We start from the raw sequence: 19,740 nt of genomic DNA, 5'->3' as shown, positions 1-19,740 counted from the left end.
AATTGGGGTTTTGATAAATTATATATTTCTGTATGTAATTTTTTAGTAAGAATAAAGCTTATTTTGATTTTGATGTTGACTTTTGATGGTAACGGCACGTCTTAGACGTATAGATTATTAATTATTTGTTCTTGCTGAAAAAAACTGAAAAATATTCTACCGATTCATAGATGTATAGATTATTAATATTTTGTTTTTGCTGCAAAAAAAAAAAAAAATTCATGGGTCTTCTATTTAAGATATATTCCCCAATGTACTTTATATCATGTGTCATAGAAAGTATTTCTTCAGTAACCAGAACCGACACATACAATCCTCTTCAGTCTAGAAATCGACCTTCGCATGGAAACAGATCAATACATCGCAGGACCCAACGAACTAACTATTAACGCCAGTGCAAAGAGTGTCAGGTTCATTTCGACGGAAATTCATTCCACAGTTTTTCATTTGAAATCTGTCAAACAAGCCAGTCGACCCCCTCCCCCCCTCCCACCACCTACACCCACCCACACTGCGTACCTACACCCCAAGGATGTCCTCCCACACCCCCCTACCCCAGAAACTCAAACAAGGCAACTGCAATATCCAAGTTGCAAATTGCAAAACGTCATGATTGATTTATCTTGTTTAGCCTTTCCTCTCGGCATCCCAAACACGTCTTAGGCTGACTGCTCTATCCGGAGCTCTTGGGTTTATATAAGCTACGATTGTTTTGCTGTTATGGATATACGTATCTTCTTTTACTCGGCAGTGTTTATGGAAATTGGTACACTATTGAGGGAAATGTCCATAAAGAAATGTCATTGTGTGGTTGATCTGAAATGATATAATCTCTCTCTCTCTCTCACTCTCTCTCTCTCTCTCTCTCTCTCTCTCTCTCTCTCTCTCTCTCTCACACACATTTATTCATGGCTGCTAATGTATCCTTCTCTCTGTCTATCTTTTAATCAAGGATACTAATGTATCTCTCTCTCTCTCTCTCTCTCTCTCTCTCTCTTATCTAATCATGGCTAATAATGTATCTCTCTCTCTCTCTCTCTCTCACTTATTCATGGCTGCTAATGTATCCTTCTCTCTGTCTATCTTTTAATCAAGGATACTAATGTATCTCTCTCTCTCTCTCTCTCTCTCTCTCATCTAATCATGGCTAATAATGTATCTCTCTCTCTCTCTCTCTCTTTCTCTCTCTCATTTATTCATGGCTGCTAATGTATCTTTCTCCCTCTGTATCTTTTAATCAAGGATACTAATGTATTTATCTCTCTCTCTCTCTCTCTCTCTCTCTCTCTCCTTAACTGTTGGGTACACTACTTTTTATTTTTCACATCATGTGAATGATTATTCTGAAACACCGCTTATTTGAATTTTATTTCCTCCTTACCTTGGTTAATACTTCGTGATGAATAATCGTCTAAAAATCCGTAAGCCGGAATACACCTCGCAGATATAACACTACAGAACTGAGCAAGCGAATGATTTTTTAACGCCCGAGGCCAAGAAATGTAATTTATTCAGTTCGAGCAGCTGTTGGAGATAGATTATCCCGCTGTAAACTTTATTATTATTATTTTTTGAAGCGTACTCTTAAACGTACTCGCATGATTACCGTGCACGTAATTATTCTTCATGATTTATCGTTTTTTTTTTCAGCAATTGTGGTGATGTCTTGGGGACAAGATGAAATGTAGAATAGAAATTTTGAATAGAAACTCTCTCTCTCTCATATATATCTATATATTATATATATATATATATACATATATATATATGTATATATAGATATATATATGATATATATATATATATAGATATATATATATATATATATATATATATTATATATATATATGATATATATATATATAATAAATATATATATATATATATATATATATATATATATATATATTATATATATATATATATATATATATATATATGTATATATATATATATATATATATATATATTATATATATATATATATATATATATATATATAGATATATATATATATATAATATATACATACATATATATATATAAATATATATATATATTAGTATTATATATATATATATAATATCACTTATATACACATATATATCTATGTGTGTGCGTGTGTTCACCTTTATTTTCTCCCTACTTCTTTAATGATTTTCCTCAGCCCTATTCTGCTGTTAACAGATTAATAATCTGTTTTCCTCTTTACATTCACTTTGTATTCATCTTCTGTTATGAAATGATAATCTCTCTAATTGCTCTCTCTTCATTTAGTTTTACCGATCCTCCATAGGGGGAAAGTAGCGACAGTGCACCGCCTTTACTTAATTAAGGTTTTTTGCAGCGTGCCTTCGGCCCTTAGCAGCAACCCCTTTCGTTCCTTTTACTGTACCTCCTTTCATATTCCCTCTCTTCCATCTTACTTTCTCGTAACAATTGTTTCATGGTGCGACTGCGAGGTGTTCCTCCTGTTACACCTTTCAAACCTTTTACTGCCAATATCCGTTTCAGCGCTGAATGACCTCATAGGTCCCAGTGCTTGACTTTTGGCCTAAATTGTATATTCAATTCAGTATAGTTCATTTACCAATTTCGAAATCTAATGAGAACAGACACCTGTCGACTTATTTGTTTGTGCTGCAAATAATTCCTTTACTTGGAACCTGATACGCTTCAACATTTTGCAAGAATCTATTACCTTGAACTGTGCGATAAATACCGTTAATTATGTTGCTCAAGGTTCCTCTGATTTTTGGTGTAATTAATGATGTTATTGTACAGACTATTCACACACGCACTGCGAAGAACCGTTGGCTTAATGATTTGATGTCATATAAATGAATATATATATATATATATATATATATATATATATATATATATATATATATATATATATATATATATGTGTGTGTGTGTGTGTGTGTGTGTGTGTATGCGTGTGTGTGTGTTTTGTGTATAGATATGCATATACATATATATATATATTGTTACGTGCCTGTGCATAGATTTTGTGATATTTTATATCCAGGTTCTTTGCTAGATAATGGCGACAGTGAACCTATGACAGGTGTAACACAGAGTAGTTAAATACTCTAGAAATATAATATAGTTGATAAAGTGGGATGCACCTACTAGCACAAACTCAAGTGAGGGCAATTAAATGCAAGGAAAAACTTATTATATTTATTAAAATATATTCGGCACTATCCAAAACGCCATACTCGGGTTCTGCAATTGACAAGAGAAAACCCAATATAAATATATGGTAATAACAATGTAATTCAATATTAAGGGAATATAATATCAGATAAAATAGTTAACCTAAATATACTCTGACTTGCCTTTGCTGGATATCCTTTATGAAAGTGTAATAATATATACAAGTAACATATATGAAGTACGAGAGACGAGTCACCAAACAGCAGTCTTACAGGAGATTTATCATAAAGAGAAGAACACAAACAATGGGACTAATGTAAGTACCGAAGGCAAAGTACCGAAGGCAAGTACCAAACGATTCATCAAAGTTAACGTACGTCCAAGACAACCATAAACAAGGTACATATAATTAACTAAGATGTACAATGACGAATTGATACTTAATAAACCACCAAACAATAATACTTATAATAGAATTAAGATGTAAGCTAACGAGTTTATGATATATATCAGAACGAGAGATCCATCATAATAAAGAAAACCACTGCAGCAACGAATCAACGTATTCGTCAATAAAGTGCCAACAAGCAATTACACAAAGAGTACGAGATATGAACTAGCGAATGGACTGGCTAACTGTCGTTAATTACCAAGGGTAAAGAAACTGACTATATAACAACAACACTTCTTACCTACAGAAATGAGAACACATATAGCCACTGACTTCGTGCACGCATATGCAACCATACCAACTCCACTGGTAATAACTAACGACAATATTCCAAACCACAGGAATATAAATAATAGAAACGGCACTAATGAACACAGAGAATATCAACATAAAACAACACTTATCATGCCCAACGTGACATGACAACGAAATACCAAAACACAATGGCAACAATCTGATATTCTCTCTCTCTCTCTTTGACTCGTTATATACGTATTATCCCTTGTCCCTTCTTCGTGACTCTGGGTCGACTGTCAGGATAACCTCTCTGGTTTAGCTCTCGTTATCGACTGCTGTAATGGTCTATATATGCCGAACCCTGTAACTTTATTTGAACTACCTAATGGTATTCTGTACATGGTAATTACTTTGATACCAAACAAGCAGTTTGCCTCTCTTGAATAGTAATAAAAAAAAGGAAAACAAAAAGAATAAACATAACCAAACAGTATAAACAAAATTAATGAAAATAATCATAAACTTGTAATACCTCCACCGCAAATTTAAAAAGCATGGGTAGTGCTTTTTAAAAACAGGAATATACAAAAGAAGTCACAATCGAGTACAAGTCACAATCGGGTATAAAAAAAAATTAGACAAAAGAACGTGAAAGGGCATCAGCTATTACGTTATCTTTTCCTTTCACATGCTTGATACTGATGTTGTATTCTTGTAATACTAGAGACCATCGCATGAGACGTCTGTTCTTATTGTTGAACTGATGTAGATACTTTAAAGGGTTATGATCTGAGAATATCTCTACCTCTGCAGGACTTGAATTTACATATACTTCAAAATGTTGTATGGCTGACATCAATGCTAAACATTCCTTCTCGATCGTGCTGTATTTACTCTGGCTGCGATTTAATTTTCTGGAAAAATAGCTAACAGGAAAAAGAATGTCATTGTATTTCTGCAACAGCACTGCTCCGATACCAATGTCGCTTGCATCTACCATCATCTGGAATGGTTTGGAAAAATCTGGTGAGCGCAAAATAGGTTTGGCACACAAAATACTCTTCAATTGCAAAAAATGATTTCTCAGCCAAATCTGACCAATTAAAATTACATCTACTACTTAGAAGATTCGTTAAAGGTGCAGCTAATTCTGAAAATTTAGGAACAAACCGTCTGAAATAACTACACATCCCAAGAAACTGTCTAATTTGCTTCTTATTTTCCGGAGTCTTAAATTTAATGATAGATTCAATGTTGCTGTTCTTAGGCGAGATATTTCCACTTCCAACTTGATAACCTAGATATGTAATCTCTGCCTTACCGAACTCACACTTCTTCAAGTTAACTACTAATCCGTACTTTAGCAAAGCTGAAAATAAAGATCGAATATGCTTTAGATGCTCTGACCAAGAATTGCTATACACAACCACATCATCTAAATATACTGTACAATTCTCTACATCTCTGATCACAAAATTCATAAGTCGTTGGAACGTACTAGCAGCATTGCGTAAACCAAAAGGCATAATTTTGCATTGAAATAAACCGTCAGGCGTTATGAAAGCCGTGACACTTCTGGACTCTTCAGCCAACGGAACTTGCCAATATCCTTTGAGCAAATCAAATTTACTGACAAACTTTGAGTGCCCTATTTTGTCAACACAATCGTCTATGCGTGGTAATGGATATGAATCAGGGATAGTCAACTCATTCACCATTCCGATAATCAATCACCAACCTGAAAGTACCGTCCTTCTTATCTACCAATACTACCGGAGAACTCCATGGACTGTTACTTGGTTCAATTAAGTCATGTTGCAACATGTAATCTATTTGTTTCTTAACTTCTAATGCTTTAGGTGGGGATAATCGATAAGGTGCCTGTCTAATCGGATTAGCATCTGGGACTAACTTAATGTCATGTTGAAGACAATTCACTTTACCAGGCCGATTCTGAAACAATGATGGAAAGTCCCTAAGTACCTGTATAACATCTTTAACTTGTGAATCAGGCAAATATGACAATCTTTCTTCCAGTTCTGTTAAATCAACTCCATTTTTACTCCAATCATATTCACCTTTCACACATGTCTCTTCTTCATTCATATCTTCATTTATCTCATTCTCAATTTTAATAGATTTAAAATGCACTACCGCAACTGGTTTAATTACTTCCTGTTGGTAATATGGCTTCAGTAAATTGATGTGAAAGACTTGTTCCTTGTTACGTCTGTTAGGCAACTCTACTATGTAATTTAAATGATTTACTCTACGTTTTACTATACCGGGTCCAACATAACGGCTTTTAAACTGTCCTGGAATAGGTATAAAAACAAGTACACTATCACCTTCCTTAAATTGTCTCAACACTGTATTTTTATCATACTTTCGCTTCATACACTGCTGTGCTTTCACTACATTCTTATTTGACCATTCTATCATCCTCTTTAACTTCTCTTTAAATTCTGTAACATGTTTTAAAACATCAAATTTGCTCTCACCATTAGCACTCCACTGATCTTTAATCATATTCAAAGGACTCCTTACCTCGTGACCGAATGTCAATTCAAAAGGGGTAAAACCTAAGCTTTCATTTGGAGATGATCTAATTGCAAACAAAACATATGGCAAATCAACATCCCACTGACTTTGAAATTCAGACCCATACTTAGTTAAAGCATTTTTCATAGTTAGGTGAAATCGTTCTAATACCCCTTGGCTTTCTGGATGGTATGGCGAAGATACCACATGCTTAATATTCCATTCTAGCATTTTCTTACTAAACAACTTACTCATAAAGTTACTGCCTCTATCTGATTGAATTTCCTTTGGAAAACCGAATCTAGAAAAATAATCTGTTAAATGTTTGATTACTACTTTACTGGAAATCTTGCGTATCGGGATAGCTTCTGGATATCTGGTGGTGCGATCCATGATAGTTAAGATGTATTCATTACCTGATGATGTTTTTTTGGTAGGCGGTCCCCACTATATCTATCACAATCTGCGAAAATGGTTCTGTTAGTACAGTTATTGGTACAAGAGGTGCTTTAGGTATAATTTGATTGGGCTTACCTACAACTTGGCATGTATGACAGCATTTACAATATCTCTTTACGTCTTTCTTTAATGAAGGCCAAAAAAAATGCTTTCTCACTTTGTACATAGTCTTGGCAATACCAAAGTGTCCTCCACAAAGATTATCATGGGCTTGTTGCAATATTACATTTCTATACTTCTCTGGGACTACAATTTGATAATCTACCGATGGATTACTAGCATTTGCTAATTTTGATCTGGACAATCTATACAATACTTCATTTCTAATGAAAAAACAAGGCTTACTTACATCAGATACTTCATTTTCTGGAACAGCATTCTCAAAAATGTTACCTAAACCTTTATCTTCTTTCTGAGCCTTTACTAAATCTTTTCTGTCACCTATACACTTCAGCGACTCTTGCACTGGAATATTACCTACTACCACTTCCTTCTCCAAGTCTGCCAAGTTGAGATCTTCATCCTCATCTACTGTCGTCAACTTACTCCGAGCTCTGGTTACGGGTGCTATAGGTTTACTGGTCACTTCAACTACTTCTTTACTTACTCTTTCCCCTCTCTGTTGAACTGGACATATTACATCATTACCTATTATCACATCTATACCTGGAATGGGCAATTGTTCTACAATCGCAAATCTATGGGTACCTTGAACTAGCTCTGACTCAATTTTCAATTCAACAAGTGGACATGACACAGACGAATTAGGAAAACCTCCTAGCAGAACAAAGTTATCTTCTTTACTCTCATAATTTTCTGGTAAACTTTTTCTTAATACACATGACTGAGATGCACCAGTATCTCTTAACATAACTAAAGCTTTACTTACAACATCTGGATTCTTGAACACTCTTATTCTACCTTCATGAAGATACTCTCCAAAATTCTTCAACACTTCATTCGTTTCATCACTCTTACTATTTTCAAAATCAACTTTACTCATTTTACTCACATACTCATCCTTACTAACTTGACATCTTGAGATTAGTGTTACTTTACCTTGTCTCTGTTTACACTCAAACTGAAAATGCCCTAGTTTACCACATTTGTAACATGTTATCTCTTTCTTATCCTTACTTGCTCTAGGTGAGTTATTCTGTGTTTGATCTTTAGTTACATATTTTCTACTTGGCTGATAATGACTATAACTATACTTATAAGTTCTGGGTTGATAAGTTTTACCATGAGTTAGTACAAATCTATCAGCTGACCTAGCTGCTTCTTCCAAAGTTTTATGATCTAACTCTTCCAAGTGTACTCTGACATCCCTAGACATACTATCTTTGAAATCTTCAAGCAAAAGAAGTTCTCTAAGATCTGCAAAATCAGTAATCGACCTAGACCGGAGCCAATCATCGAACAATACAGACTTATGCCTCGCGTAATAAAAAAATGTCTGGTTTGCTCCTTTCACATAATTTCTGAACTTTTGTCTGTACGCTTCGGGAACAAGTTGATAAGCGGACAACACAGCGCTCTTCACTACCTCATAATCTATGCTATCATCGAAGCTAAGTGTAGCATAAGCTTCCTGAGCTTTTCCTACAAAGACTGATTGCACAATAAGAGCCCAACTTGCCTTCTCCCAGTCTAACTGTTTAGCTACTTTCTCAAAAGCTAAAAAAAACTGACTCACATCTGTCTCTGAAATTTAGGTATAAGCTTCTGAGTCCACAAAGTAAAATGTCCTGCCGTGTCAGCATCACTACTACCTAAACCTTTCTTTACTTGCTCCAACTTTATCTCCAACTGTAACTTCTCCTTCTCCTCTGCTAACTCCTGCCTTCTAGCTGTTCTAGCTTCTCTCAATCTGCCTGTTCTCTTTCTCTATTTGCATATGTTTCTTTACAAACTCAGCCAACTGCTTACCCTCATATCCGAGTTTTTCTCCTATAGCAGTAATAGATTCTAAAGTAGACATTATGAATAATATATAAAATAACCAAGCACGAAAAATGCACAAAAATATGCTACGACGCCATACTATCATAAAATAACTACAAAAGTCCAGCACAATACATAATAACTACTCTCACTGAGAAAAATGCAAGAGGAAGCATCCTGGCAAGGTCGCCAAATATGTTACGTGCCTGTGCATAGATTTTATGTGATATTTTATATCCAGGTTCTTTGCTAGATAATGGCGACAGTGAACCTATGACAGGTGTAACACAGAGTAGTTAAATACTCTAGAAATATAATATAGTTGATAAAGTGGGATGCACCTACTAGCACAAACTCAAGTGAGGGCAATTAAATGCAAGGAAAAACTTATTATTTATTACAAATATATTCGGCACTATCCAAAACGCCATACTCGGGTTCTGCAATTGACAAGAGAAAACCCAATATAAATATATGGTAATAACAATGTAATTCAATATTAAGGGAATATAATATCAGATAAAATAGTTAACCTAAATATACTCTGACTTGCCTTTGCTGGATATCCTTTATGAAAGTGTAATAATATATACAAGTAACATATATGAAGTACGAGAGACGAGTCACCAAACAGCAGTCTTACAGGAGATTTATCATAAAGAGAAGAACACAAACAATGGGACTAATGTAAGTACCGAAGGCAAAGTACCGAAGGCAAGTACCAAACGATTCATCAAAGTTAACGTACGTCCAAGACAACCATAAACAAGGTACATATAATTAACTAAGATGTACAATGACGAATTGATACTTAATAAACCACCAAACAATAATACTTATAATAGAATTAAGATGTAAGCTAACGAGTTTATGATATATATCAGAACGAGAGATCCATCATAATAAAGAAAACCACTGCAGCAACGAATCAACGTATTCGTCAATAAAGTGCCAACAAGCAATTATACAAAGAGTACGAGATATTAACTAGCGAATGGACTGGCTAACTGTCGTTAATTACCAAGGGTAAAGAAACTGACTATATAACAACAACACTTCTTACCTACAGAAATGAGAACACATATAGCCACTGACTTCGTGCACGCATATGCAACCATACCAACTCCACTGGTAATAACTAACGACAATATTCCAAACCACAGGAATATAAATAATAGCAACGGCACTAATGAACACAGAGAATATCAACATAAAACAACACTTATCATGCCCAACGTGACATGACAACGAAATACCAAAACACAATGGCAACAATCCGATATTCTCTCTCTCTCTCTTTGACTCGTTATATACGTATTATCCCTTGTCCCTTCTTCGTGACTCTGGGTCGACTGTCAGGATAACCTCTCTGGTTTAGCTCTCGTTATCGACTGCTGTAATGGTCTATATATGCCGAACCCTGTAACTTTGGTTGAACTACCTAATGGTATTCTGTACATGGTAATTACTTTGATACCAAACAAGCAGTTTGCCTCTCTTGAATAGTAATAAAAAAAAGGAAAACAAAAAGAATAAACATAACCAAACAGTATAAACAAAATTAATGAAAATAATTATAAACTTGTAATAATATATATATATATATATATATATATATATATATATATATACATATATTTATAGGTAATTCATTAACTCATGAACATGTTTCACAGCTATAGATTTCTGACTCACATCGGGAACGAACCTCGGTCTCCCCCGTGACGGGCTATGGTGGTGCCGATTGATATATTATTTATATATATAATATATATATATATATATATATATATATTTATATATATGTGTGTGTGTGTGTGTGTGTGTGTGTGTGTTACTAGTGAGACGTTGCCACACAATGGTGGAAGTTAGATTGATTGGGATGCCTGACCAAGGTGTGTTAGGTATGTCCCGATGAGGGAAAGGTGAATCAAGAACTAAATGGGTCTAACTTTACCTAATACTTCAGAGAAGGTGTAAGGTAGGGTTTTCATTTAGAAGGTAAGATATGGCATGAAGTTTGGTAGGGGAGTAGTTCTGAAGAATAAAGACAAAGTCGAATGTATATGGATCAAGTGTATATTACCATACAGGTATAGAAATAGCTCGTAAGTAAAAGGAGAATGCTGTAAGTGACCTACATGATATCTTCTCTCTGTATTTCCCTTTACTGCTTCTTACTTCTTCCTAATGAACACCATACTCTTTGGAAACTTGAATTTCAAGTCAATGGCCGCTGTGTGCTTGTTCCATATGAATAGGGTTCGTCTCCTGAATAATAATAATAATAATAATAATAATAATAATTTTTTTTTTTTTTTTTTTTTTTGCTCTATCACAGTCCTCCAATTCGACTGGGTGGTATTTATAGTGTGGGGTTCCGGGTTGCATCCTGCCTCCTTAGGAGTCCCATCACTCTTCTTACTATGTGTGCCGTTTCTAGGTCATCAACTCTTCTGCATGAGTCCTGGAGCTACTTCAGCCTCTAGTTTTTCTAGATTCCTTCTCAGGGATCGTTGGGATTCGTTGGCCTAGTGCTCCTATGATTATGGGTACGATTTCCACTGGCATATCCCATATCCTTCTTATTTCTATTTTCAGATCTTGATACTTATCCATTTTTTCCCTCTCTTTCTCTTCAACTCTGGTGTCCCATGGTATTGCGACATCAATGAGTGATACTTTCTTCTTGACTTTGTCAATCAACGTCACGTCTGGTCTGTTTGCACGTATCACCCTATCCGTTCTGATACCATAGTCCAGAGGATCTTTGCCTGATCGTTTCTATCACTCCTTCAGGTTGGTGGCTCGTACCACTTATTACTGCAAGGTAGCTGATGTTTCTTGCACAGGCTCCAGTGGAGGGCTTTTGCTACTGAATCATGCCTCTTTTTGTACTGGTTCTGTGCAAGTGCCGGGCATTCACTTGCTATGTGGTTTATGGTTTCATTTTTCGTATTGCACTTCCTACATATGGGAGAGATGTTATTTCCGTCTATCGTACTTTGAACATATCTGGTTCTTAGGGCCTGATCTTGTGCCGCTGTTATCATTCCTTCAGTTTCCTTCTTTAACTCTCCCCTCTGTAGCCATTGCCAATTGTCATCGCTGGCTAGTTCTTTAGTCTGTCTCATGTATTGTCCGTGCATTGGTTTGTTGTGCCAGTCCTCTGTTCTGTCTGTCATTCTCCTGTCTCTGTATATTTCTGGGTCTTCGTCTACTCCGTGGAGGAGTGGGTTAGGTCGTCAATAGACTTAAGTCAAGTTAAGCAACATTGGCTCTGGTCAGTCGTTGGATGGGTGACCGCTCTCCTCGGCGTTGATTCCTTGGGAAAGGATCTTTACCATAATTTCCTCAATCTACTCAGCTGTAAATGAGTACCTATCCCTGATGGGGTAGGGTCCAGCTATGGGTTAAATAGCAAAACTCAGCAATGATGGAAAGAAATGAAGGATTAAACGACAACGACGTAAATGGAACCTCTGGCAACAGAGGAGCTTCGTCCGGCAACCAGGTATTCAACCCAATTGAAGGGGAAGACGGTCAGGTACTTGGAGGTCGTCATCCAGCAACTGATCACCACAACGACAATAATCAACAGCCTGAGATTGGAGCTACAGAGGCAAAAAGGAATAATAATAATAATTATTATTATTATTATTATTATTATTATTATTATTCAAGAAACATCAGCTACCTTGCAGTAATAAGTGGTATGAGCACCAACCTGAGGGAGTGATAGAAAACGATCACGCAAAGATCCTCTGGGACTATGGTATCAGAACGGATAGGGTGATACGTGCAAACAGACCAGACGTGACGTTGATTGACAAAGTCAAGAAGAAAGTATCACTCATTGATGTCGCAATACCATGGGACACCAGAGTTGAAGAGAAAGAGAAGGAAAAAACGGATAAGTATCAAGATCTGAAAATAGGAATAAGAAGGATATGGGATATGCCAGTGGAAATCGTACCCATAATCATAGGAGCACTAGGCACGATCCCAAGATCCCTGAAAAGGAATCTAGAAAAACTAGAGGCTGAAGTAGCTCCAGGACTCATGCAGAAGAGTGTGATCCTAGAAACGGCACACATAGCAAGAAAAGTGTGACCTCCTAAGGAGGCAGGATGCAAACCCGAAACCCCCACACTATAAATACCCACCCTGTCGAATTGAGGACTGTGATAGCAAACAAAAAATCTAAAAAAAAAAAAAAAAAAAAAAAAAAAAAAATGAAAATACATAAGTATATGCTGTGACTAATATGGGCATTGTGGATGGTATAGGGAATCAATTTTCTAAATGATAAAGAATTTAAGGTCGAATCTGAGATTATGTATCAGTTTATAAAGCGTCACAGTGACTGGTTTGGTGGGAAAAGATCTTGCCGTGAATGACCTCATGGGTTCCAGAGTTTAGTCTTTGGCCAAATTCTATATTCTATTCTGTTCTCATTTACTTTCCAATCTGAGCTTATTTTAATGGAGTTTTAAAATTCCACTGATTACACGTGATGTCTGGATGTCAGTCCAGTGCCGCCGGTCCTTCCTCTGGCCTTAAAATACCTCGTTTCACCGAAGGCTACTGAGAATGAAAGCATATAAATGAGATTATCTTCCGATTGACAAGGACTCATTTTCCTATCGTATAGTGTTCATTAGGCTAAATAGCTCTTCATTAATTAGATGATCATAGAATTAATCTAGCATTAGTGCTGGAGAAACCTTACTCGTTTACGTTACCACGTTATGAGCAACAATTCTCTCTCTCTCTGCTCTCTCTCTCTCTCTCTCTCTCTCTCTCTCTCTCTCTCTTTTCAGTCACAGTCACACACACACACACACTATATATATATATATATATATATATATATATATATATATATATATATATATATATATAGTGTGTGTGTTTTGTGTGTTTTGTATTTATTTTTATTATTTGAGGATGCAAACTGGAAAGAGACCGACAAGTTAATTTAATTACCTAAAACACGATCAACATTTTGGTTCATGAAATTTTCACCATTCCCATTACGTGGTGAGGATTAAACTGGAAATTGTTGAGGTTTGGTGAAGACAAGTGGACAGAGAAGTAAATTATTCGACCAACTTATGGTGTCTTAAGTACTAAGTCAGAAACACCTTTGACTAGACAGAGTTCTGCTTGTCTCTCAATGTTGGTGAGATTTTCTTCGTGCTTTTTCTCTTTTCTCTCTTCTTTGTACATTATTTAGTATCATTCACTAGTGTATATCAGTTTCATTACTTCATTAGTAGGTCGTGGGTAATCGATAACGTGTATGCTAGGACTTCGAGGTTATATTACTCTCAGCATAGTGCATTATTTCAGTCCCCAGTAAGTCTACTGATTCTGTGTCTGTGAAGCGTTAAAAGATGTAACCTTGGTTCCTGTGTTATTCTAGATTTACGTATAGAAATGTTGTATGATATACGATGCATCCTGTTTTAATGCGCTTACAGTTTCATGCTGGACAAATAGATTCATGCAATGCATAAGTGAGCTGTTCTTTATCAAGGCAAAGAGTAGCAATATACTTCATTACCATAATGGCAACATGAAATCTTGGATGGTTAAAGATTGTGGGAGTCCTAGATTTGCAAGGCTTGGTCACTGCTATTATTTTTCCTTAAGGCAACAGCTCTTACTTTAGGAGTCATTAGGAGATATAATGTAGTAGATTATATTTGTTCCTCATCGCTTCTAAATGGGTTGGTGACTCAACATGCAAGAAAGTACTTTTCCGTTCGCATGTCCAAACAAAACTAAACCAGAAAAACTAAACCATCGCCACTTTCTACGGGCTGCTCTTCGAGCAAGACCCCGTGCTGGCATAAGGCCAGCTTAATCTAAAATATCAACGCCACTTTTAAAGTGGACATCCATCCACTATAAAAGTGTTTTGTATGCAGTAGCCATCTGATTTGCAAAGTGATTAAATGTGATTTCCTGACTCAACACTTTTAAATATTCTTTTAAACACGTGTTGAATGAACACTCAGGAAGTACCTAATGCAGCACATTTATATTTTTAAGGATACTGGTTATGCGCGCGCGCAAACACACGCACACACACACACACACACACACATATATATATATATATTTATATATATATATATATATATATATATATATATATATATATATATATATATATATATATATATATATATATATATATATATATATATATGTAATATAATATAAACAAATACATACATACAGACGCGCACATTTATATATACTATAAGGACTTACTTGTGTGTATATATATATATATATATATATATATATATATATATATATATATATATATATATATATATATATATATATATATCTATATATGTAGATATAGATATATATATATATGGGAGTGTGTCTGTGTGCGTTTCTGTTGGGATTGATGTAAGAAGTGTGGCCAATTACTGTAAAGTTTCAGATAGTAGATTTTTTGTCCATCGTGCTGAGTAGAACAGAAAGTAAAATACACACAAACTCCGAATTCAAAGAACCTGCAAAGATCGTAGCTAAATGCTGTAGCGAAATCAAAAGCTTAGAGGACTATGGTGCGGAAATTGGACGCCTCAGTCATGTTGAAATGCTGGGGAACAAGGACACAACTTGGGTCTAATATTCAGTGCGATCAGCTGCTTTGTCTCCTGTCAGCAATAATATAAACTCGCTAATGAACTTGTAGCTTTGGAGTCCGTTTCCTTGTTTGCTCCTAATTAACCTCCCTGAGGCGCTAGATCATTCGGCCTCTCGTAAAACGTAGTGATGCATCTTGCTGTGTGTTCCCCCAGGTCATTAAAAGTTACCTTCGAAACGACGTGTTCCTAGTGGTTCACCAGAGATCACGTGATTTTCCCATATATGGGTTCGATGGCGACACATACGTTGCCAATATGATTTTATTGAAATTTCATGAAAACACAAACTAACCGCCCATATTCCTTAACCTGAATGTGCTCATTTTTCACTGACCTGTGTAAGAACGTAGTCATTTAATTGTAGTTCATTATAATAAATGTTCATAATTATGGCCAAGATCACTACATATTTTGCAAGACAAACCTGTAAACTACAGATGTATTGTAAAAGTAGTATAGCAGCCGCGAAGGTAAATATTTAGAAAAATCCAGCACACATTATATATACGATAGGATATATATATTATATATATATATATAGATATATATAATATATATATATATATATACATATATAGTATATACATATATATAGTATATATATATATTTATATATATATAATATATATTATATATATATATACATACACACTTGTATGTATGTATGTACTTCTACAAAAACACACACACATTATATATATATATATATATTATGTGTGTGTTTGTGTGTAATTTTAGGGTGGTACTTCGGTCTACAAAATATACGTAATATATATTATATATATATAATAGTTTATAATATATATATTGTTGTGTGTTGTGTGTAACTTTGTGTACTTACGTACTCACCCCATATCGTGTATATATATATATATATATATATATATATATATATATATAAATATATCTATATATTGTGAGTGTGGTATTTGTAGATGTCTGTGGTTATATATATATATTATATATAATATATAATATTACACACACACACCCCACACACATATAGCATTATATATTATATATATATTATATATTTATAATTATATATATACACTTGGTATGTATGTAATGTACACCTACAAATACACACACATAATATATATGTGTGTGGTGTTTGTGTGTGTAACTTTAGTGTACTTACGTACTACAAATATACGTATAATATATATATATATATAATATATATATATATATATATAATGTGATGTGTATTTGTAGAGTATGTGTATATTTATGTGTGTGTGTGTATGTACATATATAAACAATGGTATCAGATGTATTTTCCACTGTAAGAAATGAGTAAAATTCCGAATATCACTAATTGTTTCTATTTGTTCATATCTGAGCAGTATGCGAATACACACACGATCATAGACACCCTGCATACACATACCCTGGATATTCCACACTGATATATGAAGCTCATGATGATGTGCATGCAAAGGCGGGGGGGGGGGGGGGGGGGCGCCGGGGGGGGTGGATATTTTCCTGGGAGTGAAGCGAGACTTCCAGCCTATTTCTGTAGTAAGATTATGTAAAGTCCTTTTTGAGTATACAGTAGGAGGAATAGGTGTAGGGGAAGGAATGGAGGTATTTTCTCTTGCATTTAGTTGTTATGATCTGCTTATTACATATTTTATGGATTATGTTTTGATAAACGCATCGCAATGAACTGAAGTTACTGCCAAAATGAATCTTATGTCATCTGATCCATAATGCTTTTTGGTTAGTATGAAAAAAAAATCGGAATTTTAAATTCGAATTTGTTTTTTTCGAGTTTCTAGAGATGTAGCTAATGATTTGTAATTATTTGGTAATAAATTCTTAGAAATGTTAACAATGGAATACATTTATTTTTATTTGGTATAGTCATAGTCATAGTCACACTATACTAAAGTTTGTAGGTTTATTCATTCTTAAATACACACACATGTAAAGGAATAAAAAATTATATTATAATATATATGATGTATATATATATTATATATATATATATATATATATATATATATATATATATATATATATATATAATGTGTGTAATATATTTGTATTTATACACGCAACACACACACACACAAAATACAAATATATATATATATATATATATATATATATATTATATATATATATATATATATATATATATATATATATATATATATATATATATATATATATATATATATATATATATATATATATATATATATAAAATGTGTGCGTGTGTACTCTAAGCATTCATGTTTACATATTTCACTACCCGCCCATACAGCAATATAATCCCATCTTCAATAACCTCTATATAGAGCTCCGTCTTCAAGTTCTTTTCCCCCTAACCAGATCCCCCGGGCAACCCCATCATCACGGGGTACGAGATGAGCGAAACCATGCTGGAAGGGGAACGTCGCAACCTCACCTGCGTCGTCAGGGGCGGTAACCCGACTCCGTGGGTGGAGTGGTACCGCGACGGGCGCCTCCTGGACGACCGGACGGCGCCCGACGTCCCTCCTCCGGCGGACCTCGAGGGCGTGATTTTCAAGACGTATCAGGTGACGGCGACGGCGGAGGAAAACAACGCCGTTTATATGTGCAGCGTCTCCAACGACCTGCTCAGTAATCCGCTGACGACGAATGTCACCTTAACTGTTCATTGTGAGTGGAGATTAATCTTTCTCTCTCTCTCTCTCTGTTTTTCTGTTTGTAATGTGTTCCGTAGAGTTTGTAAGTAAATATTTAGAAGCTTCATCACTCTCTCTCTCTCTCTCTCTCTCTCTCTCTCTCTCTCTCTCTCTCTGTGTGGTTTTGGGTTTGTAATGTGTTCCGTAGAGTTTGTAAGTAAACTATTTGAAAATCTTCATCTCTCTCTCTCTCGCTCGTCATCGCTCTCTCTCTCATCTCTCTCTCTCTCCTCTCTCTCTCCCTTCCCTTTTGTTTTGTGTTTTATAATGTATTCCCATAAGGTGTGTAGATAAATATGTATAAGATTGCTAATATACAAATATATACACCCCTAAGATATATATATATATATATATATATATATATATATATATATATATATGTGTGTGTGTGTGTGTGTGTGTCATTGGTATGACAGTTGATAGATAGTTGGATTTGCTAACTGCTGCTTCCGGAGCAAGATCTCATGCTGGCATAAGGCCAGCTTAATCAACCAGACCAACAAGGTCGTTGGTTCATTTCCTATTTTCTAGTAATTCATTAAAATACTTTTTTGAATTAGGGAGAATATGAATAAAAAATATGTATTCATTGTATTGATTTTGTAATGAATCCTTCCATGTAGTTATTATGTAAAAAAAAAAATAACTTGGTATCTTTTATATCAACTGGATGATTTTTGCAGTTTTCCATAAGGAAAAGTAACCGATATAATTTACTTCTATGTCATATACCTGTTAATATTCTATTTTTCTTGTATTTTGAATACTTTTGCATCCAGTAGATACTATTAATTGGTAAATGTATTATATTCATAGCAGAGTCATTTAAATGTTGTATGTATAATAAAACTTAAAAACTAAGCCAACCTTATATGTTAGCGGTTTCTTTCTCATCTTTACATGTAGGACTTTCTTGTATACGAATAATGAAATCCAACTTGAAAATGGAAACACTGTCGTGTAAACTTCATATTCCACAAACGTCACCCTTGACTTTTGTAGAATATCTGTTATTTCGCCACGTGTGATAAGTTCATATTATTCAGTATGTCAGGGGCGAAAACATGAGAAATTGTAAACAGATTACTTGGGAAAAATTCTGCTTTCTCTTTGTTCATTTGCGTTGTCAAATATTCCTGGTCAATAAGATTATTGGAATTGTGTAAGACAAACTCCGTTATATCGATCTGGTTTTTTGTTGTTATATCCCACCTTTTAAAGCATGTCTGGTCGCTGTTACTTGTTGAATGCTAAGTTTTCAATGAGAAAATTTGTTTATTGAAACTAGAGGTAAAAGGGAAACAGATGATTACAGTTTTAATCAAACATTCACTAGTTGAAAGTTTACAATCCACTGTGCAGTCTTGTAATTCATGATTTATCATAAGATTTTTAGTTTTAGTATATTTTTTTTACTTGTCTTGTTCAGTATATATTATTCCCTCCACAACGTGTAGTTCTTATCATTAATCCATTTGGTTTATGTATGTCACCTTAAAAAAATTGTGACTTTCTCGTTTTATTTATTAATTCCTTCTATATTGATCATCTTTAGACCTTTCCTTAAGTGCAGTCAACA

The 19,740-nt window shown here is 34.7% G+C and overlaps 1 protein-coding gene across 2 annotated transcripts in view; it reads left to right on the top strand.

Moving 5' to 3' along the window:
* LOC135213026 (nephrin-like) overlaps nucleotides 1–19,740 on the top strand; it is a 620,764-nt gene that overhangs the window by 513,366 nt on the left and 87,658 nt on the right. For both annotated transcript variants that reach the window (XM_064246838.1, XM_064246837.1), the window contains exon 7: nucleotides 17,821–18,132. In XM_064246838.1, coding sequence (XP_064102908.1) covers nucleotides 17,821–18,132 — 312 coding nt within the window. The remainder of the gene's footprint in view (nucleotides 1–17,820; nucleotides 18,133–19,740) is intronic.

Source organism: Macrobrachium nipponense, chromosome 42, assembly GCF_015104395.2.
Source record: "Macrobrachium nipponense isolate FS-2020 chromosome 42, ASM1510439v2, whole genome shotgun sequence".
NCBI classification, from domain to species: domain Eukaryota; kingdom Metazoa; phylum Arthropoda; class Malacostraca; order Decapoda; family Palaemonidae; genus Macrobrachium; species Macrobrachium nipponense.
This window is presented reverse-complemented; position numbering and strand designations above follow the sequence as displayed.